This window comes from Tauraco erythrolophus, chromosome 7 (genome assembly GCF_009769465.1).
Source record: "Tauraco erythrolophus isolate bTauEry1 chromosome 7, bTauEry1.pri, whole genome shotgun sequence".
Classification (NCBI taxonomy): domain Eukaryota; kingdom Metazoa; phylum Chordata; class Aves; order Musophagiformes; family Musophagidae; genus Tauraco; species Tauraco erythrolophus.
This window is the reverse complement of record NC_141471.1, coordinates 40360732-40379896: the sequence shown is the minus strand read 5'-3', so window position 1 is coordinate 40379896 and position 19165 is coordinate 40360732. Positions and strand designations below refer to the sequence as shown.

General features: G+C 37.2%; 1 protein-coding gene across 2 annotated transcripts in view; it reads left to right on the top strand.

The window, feature by feature from the left end:
- Positions 1-19165, top strand: part of TBC1D5 (TBC1 domain family member 5) — a 322093-nt gene that overhangs the window by 149109 nt on the left and 153819 nt on the right. For both annotated transcript variants that reach the window (XM_086614565.1, XM_086614564.1), the window contains one exon: positions 8102-8168. In XM_086614565.1, coding sequence (XP_086470691.1) covers positions 8102-8168 — 67 coding nt within the window. The remainder of the gene's footprint in view (positions 1-8101; positions 8169-19165) is intronic.

Genomic DNA, 19165 nt, shown 5'->3' with positions numbered 1-19165 from the left:
CAAAATTATTTCAAACGGAGATTTTGCCTGGAGAATACGCAGAGTTTACTCATATATGCGTATACACATACGCAGTCGTGATTTTATATGCAAAGATCATAGAAGATGCCACTTGATTGTCATAAATCAGCCATCCAAAAGACTGGAATCGACTGGGTTTGAGCAACATGCAATGCAAGATATTCTTGTTATCTCCAGAAGTTTTTGTTCGTAACTGCAAACTAATGTGTCTGCCTGTCACATGGTTCAGCAGCTTTCCGCAGGGCTAAACCAGGCTTCGATTTTGCACCTTGGTGTCAGCATTCCTTACCTATTTTCCAATGTGACCGGCTTTCACTGTCACAAGATTAGCCTATGTATGGGTACTCCGTTGTGTTTTGTGTTTATGTCCCTTTCCTAACTCAAATAAGCTTAAAGGTGAAAAAAAATGTTAACGCTTAGTATTTTTTTCTCATTTTAATATTGAAGGATAAACAAACATTTCAGCCTGTGGAAGACATTTGTACTTCTAATGGCAAAGTCTCACAGTTAATTGTCTACGTATATCGTTAATTATCATAGTGTATTATTTTTTATTTCATTCATGGAAAAATATGATATTTTAGGGCACAGGTGTTGAAACTAAAATGCTACCAAAAAATCTGTACCAAGCAATGCACGCATTCAAAGTATGCATCTAACAGTAAATGAACTTGAAGCAAGGGATAGAGTGACAGGTTTGTACTTCAGAGATCGCTCACCAAAAAGTTGCATCGTATTTATTTCAGGAAACTTCAACAACTTGCTCAGAGTGAAATGTTCTTCAACTTTCCAGCCTAATAATTATTTTATAAATATCAGAAGTGCTGTGCACTTAATTCTTTTGCTGAAGGCATTATTTTCAGTTTCTGTACGCTGCTTCGAGCTTGCTCCATTTAATCATTTTAAAAGCTTATTTGGTGTAAATTGAATTTAACACTGTAGGTGCAAGGGCGTTATGTAAAAGTCCGAAAAGATTGGCTGTAGCGTAGCGGCTGTTGCTACCAAGGATGGAGCTTGGGAAGGGGAGCAGCCGCTGCGGCATCCGAAACTCTGCAGCACCCTCTCTTGACGCCGTGCAGCAATTCCCTCCCTGGCTCCTCGGGAATCGGTCGAAGTACCCGACAGAGGAGTCCATAGCTCCGCTACGTTTTACTTTTTAAAGATCTAGTTTATGCAGTAAAACCTCGATTTGCCGTATGGTTTGGGATTAGTTCTCCTTTTATTTTTATTTTTTTCCCCTCCTACTGCCGTTTTGGTCTATCAGCAGACCCAAATCAGAAAGCTGCAGTCGTCTTAGTCTTTTTGTAGTTGTGGGTTTTTTTTTTTTCTTTGCTGCGGAGATCCTGAAGACTTTCCAAACTGCATATTTGGTGCAGTAGAAATGCAAATTGTCTGCTCTTTTGTAAACCTTTCAATTGTCAGACTGCTCTCTTTCAAAATAATAGAGGAGCCTGGAATCGCCCGTGCTAAAATTAAGAATTTATAACTGTATGGAACAGATGTTTTCATAAACATTTGCTATAATTAATTTCAACTAGGGGATTGAGGGAACAAAGCAGTTTTTCCCTCTTCAAAACTTTATTGCCTTTTCCCCATACAGCGAACTCAGAAATCTTTGCTTTAATATTGTTAATGAAACAAATTTAGTCTTCTGTTTGGTTTTCATTGTGAAAAAGGAAAGCTTAATTTGACCAGGATACCAGCCTTTAGAACAATGGGCAGATATGCTGAATTTCAAACATCGTGTATAAAGGATTAAAATACAGAGCATAAGTCTTTAGATGCTCATTTCTGAGACCACAACTGTGTGGTGTCAATTGTCAGAGATTCCTGCATATTAGAATAAATTTTATCCAGATCAGTTTGATGAATATCTGTCTGTGGAGTAAATAGTATGAAGGAATTTTATGTTTCAAGAGTTGTGAACCTTGGTGTTTCAAAAAGCAAAGGAGTCTCGTGGCATTAAATATAGTTTTAATGCATAGTAAAATGCTTATTGTATGTTGATTACCCCTTTATACTCACAATAAAGGTCTGCAATCTGTTAAGCAATTTTTTTTTTGTTTGCATTATATGAAGAACACATTTTGACTGAAATCATTCTTTCATATTTGTATTGTCACTATTTTTGGGCAGATATTGTTTAGAATGTATATAATTTAGAACCAGAATTTTGGTGTTATTGTGAAGAAGAAAAAATATCCAGGCATTATTGTTCTGTTTTCACTAGTTCCTGTATATCATATAAATATCATTTGAGAAAAAAAATGTTTAAAGTTTTAAAATAAGCACAGCTTAATTGTTTTACACCTGAAAGAACCAGTGCAGCTGCAAGGATTTTTTGAGCAAACCAGAATTCCTGACTGATCTGTCATCTATAAAGTGTGCAAAGAAAAATAGGTAGCTGTCATTAAAATTACATTTCAGCTTTCAATAACCATTTAATGAGTAGCGTAATTATATAAGTATGGTACCTCAAGTACTTCACTCAATAATTAAAAATAATCTCATCTTTAAAGTGAAAGCGCTGTAATTATTATTTGACTTAACCAGGACCACTGTTATGATCTCCAGTGGCACCTCAGATTGTTCAAAGTGGTTTTGAAAGTATAAATTAAAATTGGATAAATCATTAAATTATTAAGCTTTAAATATGCTGAAAATGAATATAGCATGGAATTTGGAAGTCATAAGAATTGACAACCTTAGACTGCAAGCATACATTTGTGTTAAAATTTTCCTTGTCTCTAATCATAAAACATTGCATTAGTGATCAAGTGTTTTATATCAACCTGAACTTAAATTTTCACAACTGTTAAATAAATTTTGGTTTTTAGCAGCATTTTAATGGTTCATTAGAACACGAAGAAAATCTTAAGCAGAGTGCAAACTCGTCAGCGAAGAGATCTATCTCCATTTTGACAGTTCTAAGCAGGGGAATGCACAGTTTTATTTCCTAAGTGGGATCACTTTTATCACGAATTCCTGAACTGCCAGCCATAAAACCCTTTCATAGCTGACACGAGATTGGTAAATCAGTTAAGACTATATAAATATATGTGTGCCCACACATAAACATGAATATGTGTGTATAAATACATACAGAAATATGTATATAGGCAAAGACATTTCTTCAGTATCAAACTTACTTTCAAAAGGAAAAAAAAATAGTTCAGTTATTTTTAAAAGTAGGAGTATATCTGTAGAGTAAGGGGATGTCACTCAAGCTCCTTCACCCTTTCTCTGTAAGGAGTCCTGTGCTGAATTTTTGCATCTCACAGAAAATAGCCGTTTTCAGAGAGGTAATGAAGGAGATGGGTAAGAAATGTCTGATTCCTGAATCATTCTTCACATGCTTTTTGCTTCTGTTGAAACATGTTAAGTTCAGAGTGGCTTATCGTGCCTGGTGTGTACGCAGAGCATCTTCCCGCTCTTGCACTGGGGCTCTGAAATGCTGTCCAGTTTCTTCTTATTGCCTGAAGTGGAAACTGCACACTGCACCTTGAAAAAAGTCTTCTTTGAGAAGAAATTATACTATAAGAATAATAGGCTGTTAAAAAAAGAAAAATACAAAAATAGTGTGTGTATTGAAATTAGGCTTCTCGTTAAAATTTCTACCCATGATTTTCAGATAATCTTCAGAAAGCTTTTTTTGGCATCCTCCTTATTCTAGGTTCATCTATTTTATGCTATGTCCATAATCTCAAACATGTTCTGACAAGAAAACAGTTACTGGAAGTGACAAGCCTGGTTGTTCTGAGTGAATCTAGTACCCTAGTAAATGTACAATTTACAAATCCTTCCCCATGCATCTCTGAAATCTAAAGAAGCAAGCATTTGAAATGTTCTTTTTATTCTTTCTATTTAGTAAAAGCATCAATTTCAAGTTACGCGAATTCTCTTGAAACAGCCTCCAGTTGTGTCCCGTAGTGTCAGGTTCGAGTCACCCGAGTCCCAGCTCCCTTTAGCCCTCGATCTCCATGCGCAAGAACAGCCTTTACCGAAATAGGGCAATAGAACTGAATTCTTTCAGGAGAAACAGTTTTCATTCCCAGGAGAGAGAATTTCTCCAGTTAAAGCAGCAGCAAGACAGATATCCAGATGATTTTCAGTCCCTTTGGAAGGATGCTGCCTTATTTTATTATCATATTAAAACCAGTGACTGCTCTAGTGCTGAAAGCTGGGTACCTTAGCCACACTTACTTTGATACTGGTGCTTGTTATGGTACTAGTTGTTTCACTTCTCTTTCCTCAAAAAGTGTGATAAGATTTATTTTACCTTTTTTCCCCCTAGCTTTTGCATTTGAAGTTTGGAAACCTTTTCAGGAGGTGTGGGGCAGTGTTGATAGAGCATCCTCTGTTTTGTCAGCAGAGCCCTTCTTTGCATTTTTGGGTCTCAGAAAGGATGTAAAGATCAGGATAATATTGAATAATCAATTAGGATTTTTAAGAAAATTTGTGTCTCCTATACCAGCATCATGAATCTTGTATTCATAACTGTTCCGTGTACATCCTAATTTTACCCTAAACATGGATTATTATCAGTAAAGAAGATACAAGTAGGCGATCTGTTCTGCCTTTCAAAAGGAGTAGTAACTGGAACTTGCCTGAGGAGAGGTGATCCAGGGCATGGATTCCCATAGCTTATTGTTGTTAGTTAGTGAAGCACTTGTCCCATTTGTTCTCAAGTATTGCTGACAATGAAACTTACTAGGATTTGCTAGAAAGCCTTTTGGATAAAAGTAGGTAAGATTTAGGGAATCTTCTTTTAAGTCAATGAATACTTTACACTTTGCTTTATCATTTTTATCACTTTCAATGAAAGACATCTAAATCATCTTTCAAGATACTGTAACAGACTTATCTGTCTTAAAGGGGATGGAGCAAGAAAACAATCACAGAAATACCTGCTTCACTAAATCCTGGTTTTGAGATCTGAATGTAGCTGGTTCTATCCAGTTTTGGTAGCTGCTGCTAATGATATGATGGAACAGCAAAAGCGACTTAAAAAAAAAAAAAAGGCAAACCAAAAATAACCAACAATACCTTGTATGAATATGAGATTTATTAACAAGAGTTACACAGTTAAGAATGCTAAAGTATTGTGGCATTTGTTTAAATAAAGGAAATTATTTTCTTCTGAGAGATTGCTCTCAGAATAAAGCAAGCTGCACTTAGCATAGTTTGTGAAGGACAGCTCAGTGGGTGTAGCAGGCCCAGGATCCCACCAAATGTTCATTGTGGGATCCTGATGAAAGAACAACTTTCATGACCAAGATTCTGGTTTCTTTGCAGAGTCCTGTTGACTCTTCAAGCAGGAAAAATGGTTCAGTTGAAAGATGATAAAGGCCTTGCATATTTTGAACTATTCTTAAACCGCATTGTTCAGAAGGAAGAAGATCATGTTGCCATTCTTGAAAAGAGTCCCAAAAGATACTTTTCAGCATATGAACTTAGCATTGTGAATGAGTTTTCTTTTTCAGTCTGGCTAGTATGGTAAGTGACTGCTTAGTGTTGTCTAAGTATAAATAAAGTGCAGTAGTGCATTCAGGGACCCATTTTGATGTGCTGTGTCCCTACAAACAATTGTCCAGCATCACTGCACTTAGCCACATGGCTTTAAAAGAGATGGAATATAGTTCAGTCATTTCTCTGAATGCTCTGGATCAGATGTGGAGATGGGTAATACATGAAAAAGCATATTACTTAAAATTGTCCCAATATGGGGAGACTATTTTCCAAGATAAATGAAAAAAAAAAGGAACAGATGGTTATTAATAATGGGAGGGTCGGCTCCTGGATGAAATATCTGGTGTTGTTAATTTAGTTAAATTTAGTAAACAAAAAGCAGATTCATTAAGTAGGATTTCCATTTTCAAAATAAATTGAGAGAGCTAATTAGTGAAATCAACTGGACTGAGCGATTTTAGACTAGAATGTAGTAGAGGTTTGGGATTTATTTTAGACAAAGGTGCAAAAGTTAATAAAAAAATGCATTTCAAATTAGATGAGAAAAAAACACTTGGAAGAAAAGTTCTGTGCCAAAGGGAACGATTGAGTATTTTTTAAGGAATATCTGGAGTAAGCAAAGATCCTGAAAGAAACAGAAAAACAGTCTGATCTGCAAAGAAGGCAACCTCGTGGATATCAGAAAGCATGGGGTTATAGTGACAATTAGCAAAAGTTAAGTTAGATCATAAGAAAGGAATTTAAAATAAGAAGAAATACTACACAACTATGTAAAGAAGCTATCTGGGGAAGAAAACCAGAAGCATTGTGCAGCACAAATGAACAAATGATATTAAATGTGATCCAGGTATGGTCTAAACTGGAGAATTTTTGATTCAGGCAAAGGCCTGAATAAATAAATAAAAGGGAGTGTTGGGTAGATATTGTAAATGATAACATTTAATAAAGGTTGAAGTATCTGACTTGCAGAGTAACTGTCTTTCAAGAACACTGACAAATGCTGCTGCATGGGACAGTTTTTAAATTTTGTAGTCTTTTAGTTCCCCTCTTTGAAGGAGGGGAAATGTAGGTTGTCTATTATCTGTGCAGGGCTTTAGAAAAGTTTTTAAGGAAGAAGTAAAAGAGAAAAGAGAATTGAATAGCAAAACTTTTAGTGTGGGTTTTTTGTTAAACGAGAGATTATACCCCACTAACCTGCTAGCCTTTCAAAATATACATTAAGGAAATACATTAAGTCCATCTGGACCTCACTAAACCATCTGATGTAGTGCCACAGGAGATGTTATGAAATAGAAAGGATGGGAACTAGTGAAGTATACTAATTATAAGATGAATAGATAAATACAGATTTTAATGACAATTACTTTTAGTGTAGTTTGTGGTGCAACTGATTTTATCCAATATTTTTATTTGTTGTCTTGCCACAAAGTGAGAGACTGCACTGATGGACTTTTATGAAGAAAAAATGTTAGAAGGTAGTATCCAGTGCAAGCACAGTTGGAGTATTCAGGTAGGACTGGTCCTTTCTGAGGAAAAAAGGACTAGAAACAGCATGAAATAGCGTGAAATGTAGTTATCGTACTAGCAAGAATTTCTACTGTAAACTGAAAACTACTTTTTGTAAATAAACATGGAGAGTAGACACGTAGGAGTGTTGGTTAAGAATAGCTTATAGACTATATCAAGACTTTTTTGATAGAGAAGAAAACCACTGTCCAAAGAATCAACCGATGAAACTTCTAGTATGCTGTCTACAGCCCCTGTCCCTTCTTTTCCATGTGTAAGAAGGACTGATTTAAACAAAACAGGGAATAAGGAGCCTCACTTAGGAAAAAGACTGAAAGAACTTGATTTCAGTAAGCAGAACACAGGACACAAATGTGCGCAATGCCATCTGTGAATGAATTAAGGAAATACACAGAGACATAGAAGAATTATCAAGCTAAATAACAGGTTGGGCAAGAATAAATATTATAAAACGAGACATGAATAAATTTGCTTTGAAAAATAGAATATTCTTTCTGGCTTTTAACAGTCCTTCAATAGAAGTAGCTATTACAGAGAGGAAGGTTTCGTTGTAATCCTTGATTTCTATGAATGTCACTGTTCTATGTGTAAACAGCCCACAGGATGTAAAACAAGATGTTTTGCAGATGTCTTGGGTAGTTTCAGAGAAGCATTGAACTTGTGCTATGCCAACAAATACCAGGTATCATACAGTCAACTCTAGAATTTTCACAAAATAGATGAACTTTTACATTCTTTGACTTAATCTTAGTAAAATTAAACTCATCTATTGATATGGCATACCTCTGTAACCTTATATAGTAAAATTGTGTTTAATAAGTTGAGAAGGGCCTCAATCAAGACTTTAAGTGAAATTAAATGTCAGATTTTCAGAACATTCAGACTGCAAATTGAACATGGAGGCTAGTTGTCTCTCTTGCCAGCTGTAAGAATTTGAAGATGTGAAGTTGAGACTTGTCTATGTAAGTTTTGTAGTGAACTAAAGTTATCATATATAGTAAAATCTATTGCAATTCTCATTGATACTACATTATAATCAGGGTTTTTCTTATAACAAAGGTGTTTTAATTTATTTTTGTATTAGGAGGATCAAATGAAAATGGAAGCACACACCACACCTCAGATTCTGATGGAACATTTATTTCTTACAGGTTGGTAATTTTTTATATTTATTTTCTAATTTTAAAAAGTTTGAATAGAATAAGAGCATAGTCTATTTAAAGCAAAAGAACAAGCCCATATATTTTGAGAGTGTTGCACGATCTAAACAGCAACAATCAGTAGACTAAAGGACATGAAGGATTTAATTAAGGAGTGATCTGAAAAGTTGTTTTCTGGATTTTTATTTTTTTGAGAAAGCCGTTCAAAATGGTTAGCTAATGAAAGTACAGGATAAGCTAAATGTTGTTGAAATATTTAACTCACCAGGGAACACCTTTCTGATCTTCTCCAAAATAACTGGATCTATGGACCACATGGAACTACCTTTGCTCATTATTTCAGGTCAAAAACCAAAGCCAGAATTTGTTAAATATGAGGTTTTCTTTCAGGAAAATAAGATTTCAGTTCTGTTGGTACTAAACATCAGTTAGAGAAACATGATGCTGACCAGCTTTTTGCAGCACTGTCATTGAGCTTGAGTCTTGCTTGTGTACATACCAGAGTGTGTCTTGTACTTGAAAGCACGGAAAGGTAATCAGCAGATACGTGGTTTCACCTTTCAGCCAGCAAAATACTGCGTCTGCTACAAATGCTAAATCTTTATCCTTGTGGCTGGTAAATTAATAGTAGGATTTGTGCTAACCAGAATGACTGCATCTGATTTTGATGCTTAAGTATGGTAAAATAAAACAAGCGTTCCACGTGATTATTTTGGATTCATTTATTGAAATATGATGGATGACACCTATTTCATTTTTTGTTTGTAGTCTACTGGAGTCGGTACTACAAAGAGGCATAGGCAGGAGGAACCTGCCTGTTTGCCATGTCCTGGTGGCAGCTGGCTGGGTGGGGAGTATCACACCCTCTTGCAGGCAGGGAGCTGTGCTGGGCATGAGGAGCCTTCAGGTGTAGGGTGGAAGGGAGGGACACAGCACCCAGAGAGCCTGTTGCTTCTGGAGACGGAGAGATTGCTGAGGAGGGCAGGCAGCAGACAGCCTGGTCTTGAGGATGTTGAAAAGAAAGACTTTTCGTGAGGACCTAGAGGAAACAGCAAGGAGTTTGTTGCGATTCAAACACCCAGAGGAAGCTTCTGGACTGAGAGCAAGGTTGGAAAAAATGGTGTGCCTGCAGGGATGCAGTGGGGCAGGGGAGGTTTGATCGATCGATCGATCTATCTATCTATCTATCTATCTATCCTTCCTGTTTTCTGTATTCTAGTAAGTCTGCTCTAATGAAACCTACTTTGTTACGATATAAAACCCTTCGAGGGTAGTTAGCATGTTCGCTTTGAGAAAAATATGTTAGCAGATCTGTTTCAGGGTTCTGCCTGACTCGATTTCTTGTCCTATTTGTGTTCTCTAATGCATGCATCATACTATCTTAAGTTAAAAGAAAGGCTCAAAAGTACCACCCAGAATAATCTTCATGTTTCATAGGTGAGAAGCATATGTAGATAACACAGAGCCCATGAAGCAGTCTCTGAAAAATAGGCAAGATAGAATTCAGCTGGATCATCAAAACGAAGGAGTTGAGAGCTCTCTCTGCCATTAATTCCAGGACACTTAGACCTGAAAGTCATTAGCTCGAGAGCCCCAGCTGTTGTACCTGGCCAAGGTGACACTTGAACAAGCAGCCAGCTTCAGCTGTGAGGCTGGGGTCCAACCCTTTCTTCCTACACCTTCTTTCATCCAGTGGCATTCATCTTTCAGGCAGCCAGTGCAGGGGGCTAACCCAGCCCAGCCTAAACTATAGTGAATCCTCAGCCATCTTTAACACTTCATAAATAAGAGGAGGTTAAAGCTGGCCTTTGAATCTCCATATTCCTTACTCCGAAGTGCATGTAAAAAATACGATGTTGGCTATGAGTCCCACTGAATAATAATTGTATTCTGTCAGAGAGGATTACAGCCCAAGTTACAAAACTGAAGTTAATTAATATTTTAAAAGCGGTCCCATATACCACTGCCAGAGTAGTATTGTTCTAATTAGAGACAAGATGATAAAGCAAGATTGTACCATATATATATATATATGTCTGTGTATATACACATACATTTATAAAAGAAACCTCTGACTTCTAATACTTGGCAAGCTAGCACTGTTATTAAGTAGTATTAAAATGTTGTGAAATGAATATTTTCGGCTCAGTGGCAAGTAATTCCCATCATATAATGAGACTGGCTGTAAATTTGCTAGTTGGGTTGAATATTGTGTTGATAGTTGTAGTTCTGTGCTGCATCATGTTAAGTAAAAATGAGCAGCTAATACATTAAGAAAGACAAAAAGTGAATCTTAAACTACCTTTAAAGGTAACAATGGTAAATGCTTGTTATTTCTTTAAGGACTCATTAGAGATTTAGCCTTATTTTAGGATATTGTCAATGAAGATTGTTTCAGTAAGTTCGTAATTTGCTAAAAGTGATGATAGTCTTGTTTATCCAATGTGTTTCAGTCTATTGTATTTTAAAAAAGACTGACTAGTGGATTTTTGCCCTAAAAAAGGCAAAGGCATCTTTGGATCATGGTAGATGTCATGCTTGCAGAAGGCTAATATGTGCAAATTCTACTGGAAATTTTTACTGAAACAAAAGCTGCTTTATGTTTCATCAGTAACAGTCTCTTTACAATTTACTTAGAAGAGGCAACTTCGAATGTTTAAAACTTTTTGAATGTGAATGTCTTTTGCTATTAAAGTGCTCTTAAGAGTATATTGTTTTTACCACAATAAAAAAAAAAAAAAAAACAAATAAACAAAAAAAAACAAACATGGGGAGAGGGGTGTTACTCGATTTCAACACTTTTTATTTTAAGGGACTGCTTTACACTATCCAGTACAAGACTCCGAGTGTGTGTGTATGAATTAATAAAGGATGTCAGATCATTATCCTTTGATATATTTATAATGCTTCAGAACTATTTATATGGGTTTATTTTTAATATGATGGTGTCACCTTAGAGTTTGTGACTCTTGCTTGTGTTGATCACAGCGCAGATTTAATGCTGCTTATGTTCACATAGTGAGCATTTCCCTTTAGGTCATAAAGTTTGTAAGTAATGTAAGTGAAAAGCACATGTGACTGGCCCATATTTCTAAATATTCTGTGAGTTCGGAATGCGTCCTGTCAGGTCACAGAGAATTTTCTAGTTGGTCTTCAGGCTCTGATGAAAGTATTCTTTGTGTACTTGAGAAGAAGCTTTACTAATAAGAAATTATGAAAATTATTTCTAGAACCATGTCATCAAAATTTGAAGTTCACTATTAGAAAAATTCGAACAAGGATTTAGACATGTAGTAACTCTCATCTTTAAAACATAAGAAACTTGAGAAAAACATTTGAGCTCCTCTCTACTTTATTATTGTACTGCTGTGGTTAAGCCTTTTCAGGATTTGCAAATTGGCCGGACTTCGCCAAAAGGAAAAGAAAAATAGGTGTGGGTCTCTAGTTTCAGTATCTGCAATGCAGTGCCACTGGAAAGTAGAAATACTGTCTTTCTTCTGCCTTCCCAAGGGCAGCTGACCTTCTCCTCGCCAAAGAGGTGAACCCCTTGCCAGCACATATGACTACAGACTATTACATTAATCTGTTTAGCCTCAGTACCAGCTGCTTGCATGTTTTTAATTATCTTATTAGATGGTATAACAGTGACCTATGAAATAAAATGAAGGTGAGTATTTTTTAACTTTATTTTACAGGCTATTTTTCTAAATATATTTTAATGACCTAATTATGACTTTTAGGGAGAGCCATTGATGCAGACATTCAATTTGGCTGATAGAATCTAACATCTCAAGGACACTTATTTTCTTCCAAGGTGGATTCATACATTAATACTGCTTCTAATAAATATATAGCCTAAAAAAAAAGCTCACTTTTCATACTTGTGTTGTTAACTTACTTTATGATTCAGAAACCCATTACTACTATGCTGGATAATTTCTTAATACATCTCTGCACTTGTATACAAGTTTAATTTCTACCCCATATATTGAGATAAAGTTCTTTCCTGTGTGGCTTAAACTCCATGACAAGTGATGTTTGCTCAAAGTTGTGGGTTATGTAGACAATGTATATTCCTCTTTCTGCTGATATTTCAAATAGGCCGAAGATCTCGTATAAGAAAGATTTTTGTATTCCGTTTTCTTCCCCAGACTTCTTACAGATTCTGTTTACCAGATGTTTTCTTTTTTACTGAAAAAAGGCAACGTGGTCCTGCTGGCTGAGGCATGTTTCTTGTGTGCCAGCCAACAACCACAGGACTGATACTGAGCATACAGAAGAAAGACGGCAAGGGGTGCAAGCTGTTCCTCTCTGTTTCTACCCCCTTCCAAAAGTGGATAGTGGAACTAGTTTAATTCCTGTTTGACCTATGGCTTTTCTTGGCAACTGATCCAGAAATGGCTACAAAGCCTCTGTCCTTGTATGTTAAACGTAGTGCAAAGATGTAGGCAGCTTACGTACCTCCACCTCAGGGAAAACTCTTGTTTTAATTTGTTAGGAAGCAGCCCATTCCCAGCTACACAAGCCTATTTAGTCTTGTTCATACACAGGTGGTGTTTCTTTATTATTTTACTCTTAAACTACCCCTGTGCAACTATGACCTATTTTTCCTAACTTTGTTCACTATGTGTCCGCATATAATCGAGAGCTGTAGAGAACAAGCTTGTTTCTATTATGGTTTTCAAATATTTTGAGATACAAAAATTTGGGAATAGAAGGTGAAGCAGTGAAGTGGCACTGCACCTCTGCTCTGTAAGGAGAATTCTCAGCACTTGCATCCTTCCTCTCTTTTCACAAGGAACCGGTAAAGCTGGTGTCCATGTTTGTTTTGTCTTACCTAGAACCATTTGCTAGATGCCATCCTGGTTGATGCCATTTATGTGCTAGAGGCCTTTTCAGTAGAATTTAATTTTGTCTGAGAGCCTGTGAACTCTCTCCTTGAATTTTGTGATTCTTCTGAAAGACTACGTGCTTATAAACTTTCTCTGGCTGTGGTAGTCTATGCCAGTACTGTCATTTTGTCCCTATTTGTGAAAAAATTAGCAATTCCATCTTACAACTCTTGTATTTCCAGAAAGAGAAGGTGACTCTGCACTGATCACGAGTTTCCTCCAACAGTTTTTTTCTCCAAATCCTTTCTTTTCCTGTTTAAGGACTCTTATATAATTTCCATCTCCATCTTGTTAAACGTCTTTTACTGCCTTCTTCTTTCCACAGCTGATCCACTCTGCACTCCTTGCATGGTGTTGTAAGGAATTTGTGAAGGATGTCATAAGGCAAGGATGCAGTATACTTTTTCTGAGATCTAAACATTTCAACAGATATAAATTCTGGAATTTTTTTTAAGTTTTCTTGTGAAAATTATTTTCTAAAGAGGTAGAAGCAGTAATATAGGCTTACTTTCTGTTTGCATGCAATGTGATCCCTTAGAAAATAGGGAGAAACAAATTTAACAAATTTACTTAAAACCTGAGATGCTCTGAACAGAGAATCAGAAAGGAAGGGTTGAGTACTAGCATCTTTTATTGGCAGAATGCTTCTCGATGGATTGGAAGCGAAAAGGTAACAGTTAGTACATGAAGAGAGGCCATGGAAGGGAGAATAGTAGTTTAGAAAATGAAAAATTTGGTTTACTCTTTATTTATTCTGTTGTATGTAACAATTAGCATATATACCACTGACGCCATTCTGGGAACTGTTTGCAGGCGCATGAAGGACAAGAAGGTTCATCAGTAGTCAGCATGGCTTCACCAAGGGGAAGTCATGCTTGACCAACTTGATAACCTTCTACAATGAAATGACTAGCCTGGTAGATGATAGGAGAGCAGTGGATGTTGTCAACCTGGACTTCAGGAAGGCCTTTGAGACTGACTGCCATAAGATCCTCATAGGCAAGCTGTTGATGTATGGGCTGGATAAACAGACAGTGAGGTGGGTTGAGAAATGGCTTGGAGGGTTGTGATTAGTGGTACGAAGTCTAGACAGCTAGTAACTAGTGGTGTACCCCAGGTGTCAATACTAGGTCCAGTTGTGTTTAACAACTTCATTAATGATTTTGGTGATGGGTCCGAATGTACCCTCAGCAAGTTTGCAAGTAAAACAAAATTGAGAGGTGACTGATAAACTACACGGTGTGCTGCCATCCAGAGAGACCTTGACAGGCTGGAGAAATGAACTGACAGGAACCTCATGAAGTTCAGTAAGGAGAACTGTAAAGTCCTGCACAAGGAGGAAGAACCCCAGGCACTAATATATGCTGGGGGCTGGAAAGCAGCTTGGCAGAAAAGGACCTGGAGGTCCTGATGGATGTCAAGTTCAACATGAGCCAGCAGTGCACCCTTTCAGCAAAGAAGGCTAATAGTATTCTGGAGTGTATTAGGAGGAGTGTTGCCAGCAGGTCAAGGTAGGTAATCCTTCCCCTCTACTCCACACTTGGAGTACTGTATCCAGTTCTGGACTCCCCGGTACAAGAAAGAGATGGAGCTACTGGAAGGAGTCCAGGGCAGGGCCACCAAAATGATGAAGGGATTGGAACATCTCTCCTGAGGAAAAGCTGAGGGCAGGGAATGTTCAGCCTGTAGAAGAGAAGGTTCCAGGTGAATCTTATCAAAGTCTGTAAGTATTTGAACAGATGGTATAGAGGAGATGGAGCCAGGGTCTTTTCAGTGATGTCCGATGACAAGGTCAGAAGCAATGGGCACAATCTGAAATACAAGAGGCTCCATCAGAACATGAGGAAATGCTTTTTTACTGTAAGGGTGCCTGAGTACTGGCACAGGTTGCCCAGTTTGATTGTGGCATCACTCTCCTTGAAGATATTTAAAAGCCATCTGGACAACAAGCTGTAGGTAGTCATGCTTGAGCAGAGGGGTGGTTGGACCAGGTGACCTGCAGAGATCCTGTCCAACCTCAACCATTCTGTGATTCTGTAAACCCTATTCTTCAAAATCCTAAAAATGGAATTAGTTTGTTCTAAATCACAAGGAGGAAACATCTGTGGGAAGAGCAGAAGAAAGAAGGTCTGTATGAGTGAAAAACATGATTTTCAGTGCTAGGCTAAATAGCATGAGCAGCATAGCATTTGAGGTCAGAACCGTCAGGTTAGAAAAATTTCAGAAGTAATTTGTTCTTTCTTTTTTTTTAAATTAATATTTTCCTTCTTTAATAAGCACCATTAATCCTTTAGTAAACTTGACAAAAAAGAAAGGAATCCAAAGGAATTGCTCTTGTGATTTTCATTTTGGCCCCCAAACCTTTCATGATTCTTCCTACTAACACCACATCTGGTGATACGAAGTTGAAATGTTTCTCAAAAGTTCTGAAGGTCAATCACTCTAAGTAATGCAATGAACTTCATTGTCATTCACTTAAAACTCAGAACTCGTATCACCTTTGCAGGAATATGATTAACATTGACAGGTGAATGGCACCATATTTTTCTTGGTACTAAGGTACACTTTTAAGATCTTAAACATGTTGGCATTAGCTTCTAGTCCATGAGATGTGCAGTAACATAAAAGCAAAAACATCTGCCGTGGAACTGGGAGTGAGTTGTTGACTGAGTTCAGCAGCAAGAGAACCTGGAGAGGATCAGTTCTTTGCTCAATACTAGCTCAGTGCCGTCAGTGGGATTTTAAATGGAAGAGCTGTGTAGCACGCCTTTGTAGCAGAACTACTGAAGGTTAAATCAGATATCTTGATTTTCCTACACCCTGTTGAAAATACATCTGGTGAGTCATTTCATTTTGGTTTAAAAAAAAAAGCTACCATGACCTAGAACTCTATGTAAAACTTGAATGCAAGATGGCAGGCTTGGGTTTAATCCAAAGAAGCTTGAAGACAAAAGCTGTCTCAAAATAATGTACAATTGAAATAAATGTAAAGAGCAAAGACTTGCTTTTAGTTAAGACTACTTGGTTTTAATGATGGTAATAAAACCTCGTCAGTTCAAGAGATTAAAGTTGTATCATGAAACCACTTACTCATATTCTTATGTCATTGCATGCAAAATGGATGAATTTACAAAGTTAAGATGGAATTAACATTAACTAAAAGTTTGCATTCGGCACCCTGCATATCATAAAATCATCTGAGTTCTGAAATCAGGTGCATATTTTTAAATAATGTCATGGCTACACCAGTTCTAGACCTGCTCTAGGTAGTCAGGGCTGAGTACAGAAACATTTTGGGGCATATTCCTGCAAAAAGTATCTCCAGTCTCCCTATTACATCATTTTTTTCAGTTTGATGATTTGTAGAGCTGTAGCTTTTAACTTCTGTTATATACTACAAAAACTCTAACTTTTCTCTTTCTTAAGGAATGCATGTCTGTTCATATAACAAGGCTGCATACATGTGAACATCAGAGAGCTCTGGTTAGCTGTGGGTATGAATTAGCAGAAGGGAAAAATAGGAAATCTGATGGTAGAAATACCAGTTAGAAGGAAACAGCAGATAGAGTCTCTCCTCAGCCTGCCTCATTAAAGTTGGAAGGAACTAACAGTAAATGTTTAAAAGTTTAGTGAATGACTCTGTCCTGCTTTCAGCTGGAACCGAGTTAGTTTTTCTCTTTAGTAGTTAGAATAGCTCTGTGTTTAATTGGGATTAATAGCTCTGATTAATCTGGGATTTGTTATAAAAAGAATGTTGATAGTGCACTGAAGTTTATAGTTGTTACTGAGACATCAAGGACTTTCAGCTTCCCATGTTTTGCCAGTGTGTGTAGCCAGGACAAAGAGTCCACAACTCCTCTTAAGATTTGAATTTAAACTTAAGATTGAGGGCCAAATAGGCCAGTGGAGTATTCTATATCATGGAACATCATGCCTGATATATAGATGAGGGTTGACTGGGACATTTGGAATTCTCTTCTGTGGGACTGTCTCAGTCTCTTGGAGTTCTATCTCTCTCTCAGTCTTTTTTTGGGCCTCTCAGTCATCCGAGATCATGGTGTCGGGACTTACCTGTTTTGGGATCGTTGGTGGGATGAGATAGGTGTTGGTCACTGGGTGGTGAGCAATTACACTGTGCATCACTTGTTTGTATATACTGTTATCTTTATATATATATATTCATATCTAATTATTATTTGTTATTGTTGTTATAATTGCTGCTATTATTATTATTGTTATTATTATTATTATATTATTCCTATCTCAACCCAATTATATTATTCTTATCTCAACCCATGAGCCTCCTTCCCTTTTTCCCTTTATTTCTCTTCCCCATTACCCAGGGATGGGGAAGGGTGAGCGAATGGCTGCCTGGTGTTTAGTTGCCCACTAGGTTAAACCACGACACTCTCCCTCACTGCATGTTTCTCTCTCGCCCGTTGCTATAGAGGAAGATTAGCCACCTTGCTTGATCTAGATGCCCAGCATTTAGATGATAGGCTCTTGGTGGCTTCAAGGAGGCCTGCCTCGCCCAAGGAACCTTGGTCAGGACAATGAGAAAGTAAACGTTCAAAGGTGTTGGGAGGGATTCAAACTACAAAGTCTTGACTCTGCAACTGGCAAATCAGTTACAATACAAAAATAAAAATAATTGAACATGATACCTAAATTTTGTTCCGCCGCCCTGTAAATGTGCACATAAAGTAATGAGTAGAGAAGAACGAGCCGATGAAATTTAGACGTTGAAATGACTGCAACAAGAATTCTTCTACAAAATCTTAAACAATCACAGGATTGGAAGTTAGGTGTTCTCTCATAGCCAAACCTGGCTCTTTGCCTGAGAACCACCAGGACAAAGTGGACAATTTGGAGTATGGAGAAAGGTATCTCGAGGTTCTGCCTCGGATCCAATGCTGTTACGAGAGGTGCTGGTAAAGCATCCTGCTACTCGTGCAGCCTTATTTCAGTTCTCTAGACTGTATTACACACACACTGGTGGCTTAAAGAGCAGAGCTAATAACCTGAAGCTTTTGCTGGAATGTTTATGTTAAGAAAGTGATTTTGCCTTTCACACTAACCTTTTTAACTGTATGTCAGCCAAAAGTGGATGAGACCTGAACTGTTTAGAAAAATCTGGCCTTTGAATGTTGAGCCTCCCAGCAGCTCAGCCATGCATATTCACACTTACATGGCTGTTAACTCTCCCTCATATCCTGAGGCAGGAGTTTGAGAAACAGAGGAAAATACATATATTTTCCAAGCAGATTGATAAGCCTTCACATTAAAGCTGTCAAGTGGATTTTCAGGGTAGCAAATAAAACTCCATGTGTTTCAGAAATGGTTTTGTTTTAGAAACTTACTGCTTATTACTTGATACTACCTTTCAATTGTTCCCCGCCCCACCCCCCCGTTTTTATAGAATTAACTCTGTTTTCATTACGTTCCTGGCTGATCCTTCACTTTTTTCTCAAATGTTCATTTTGTGGCATAATAAATAATACAAACTATGCATGTAGCTTGGATTTATGCAGTATGTTTGAAAAGAACTGTTGCCTCTGTTTAAATATAGATACTACATTCACTTATTGATGTTCCTATCAATAAAGACCTCATATTGCAAAACATATGACACAATAATTCAAGAATTTGCTTCTTTCTGATGGCCGGTTCAGTAGCCTGTTGCTTCATTAGGTGCCTCTGGGGAGCTGATTTTGGGTCTCAACATTTTGAAAAGCACATTCTGAAGATTAACAAAAAATGGTATGAAAAAGTGAAATTGGCTTTTCTGAGAGCATGCACACCATTTTGTTTTAGATGATTTTGCTAATACTGGCAGTACTGCCCAAGAGTTTTCTTTGGATCTCTGTGAGACTATCCATTTTATCCTTCAATATCGGTCTAGAGAGTAGAATAAGCTCGAGATTTAGATTGAAATCTCAAATATGTATGCAAATGTTCACACCTTTTAATAGCATTGCAGTATTCTTTCATGAACTGAGAAATATTCCTTGTTATCTAAATGATGTAGTAAATACTGAGTACTGTCTTGTTTCATCATGGACACAAAAAAGGGATTTCAAAACTTGGCATAAAATA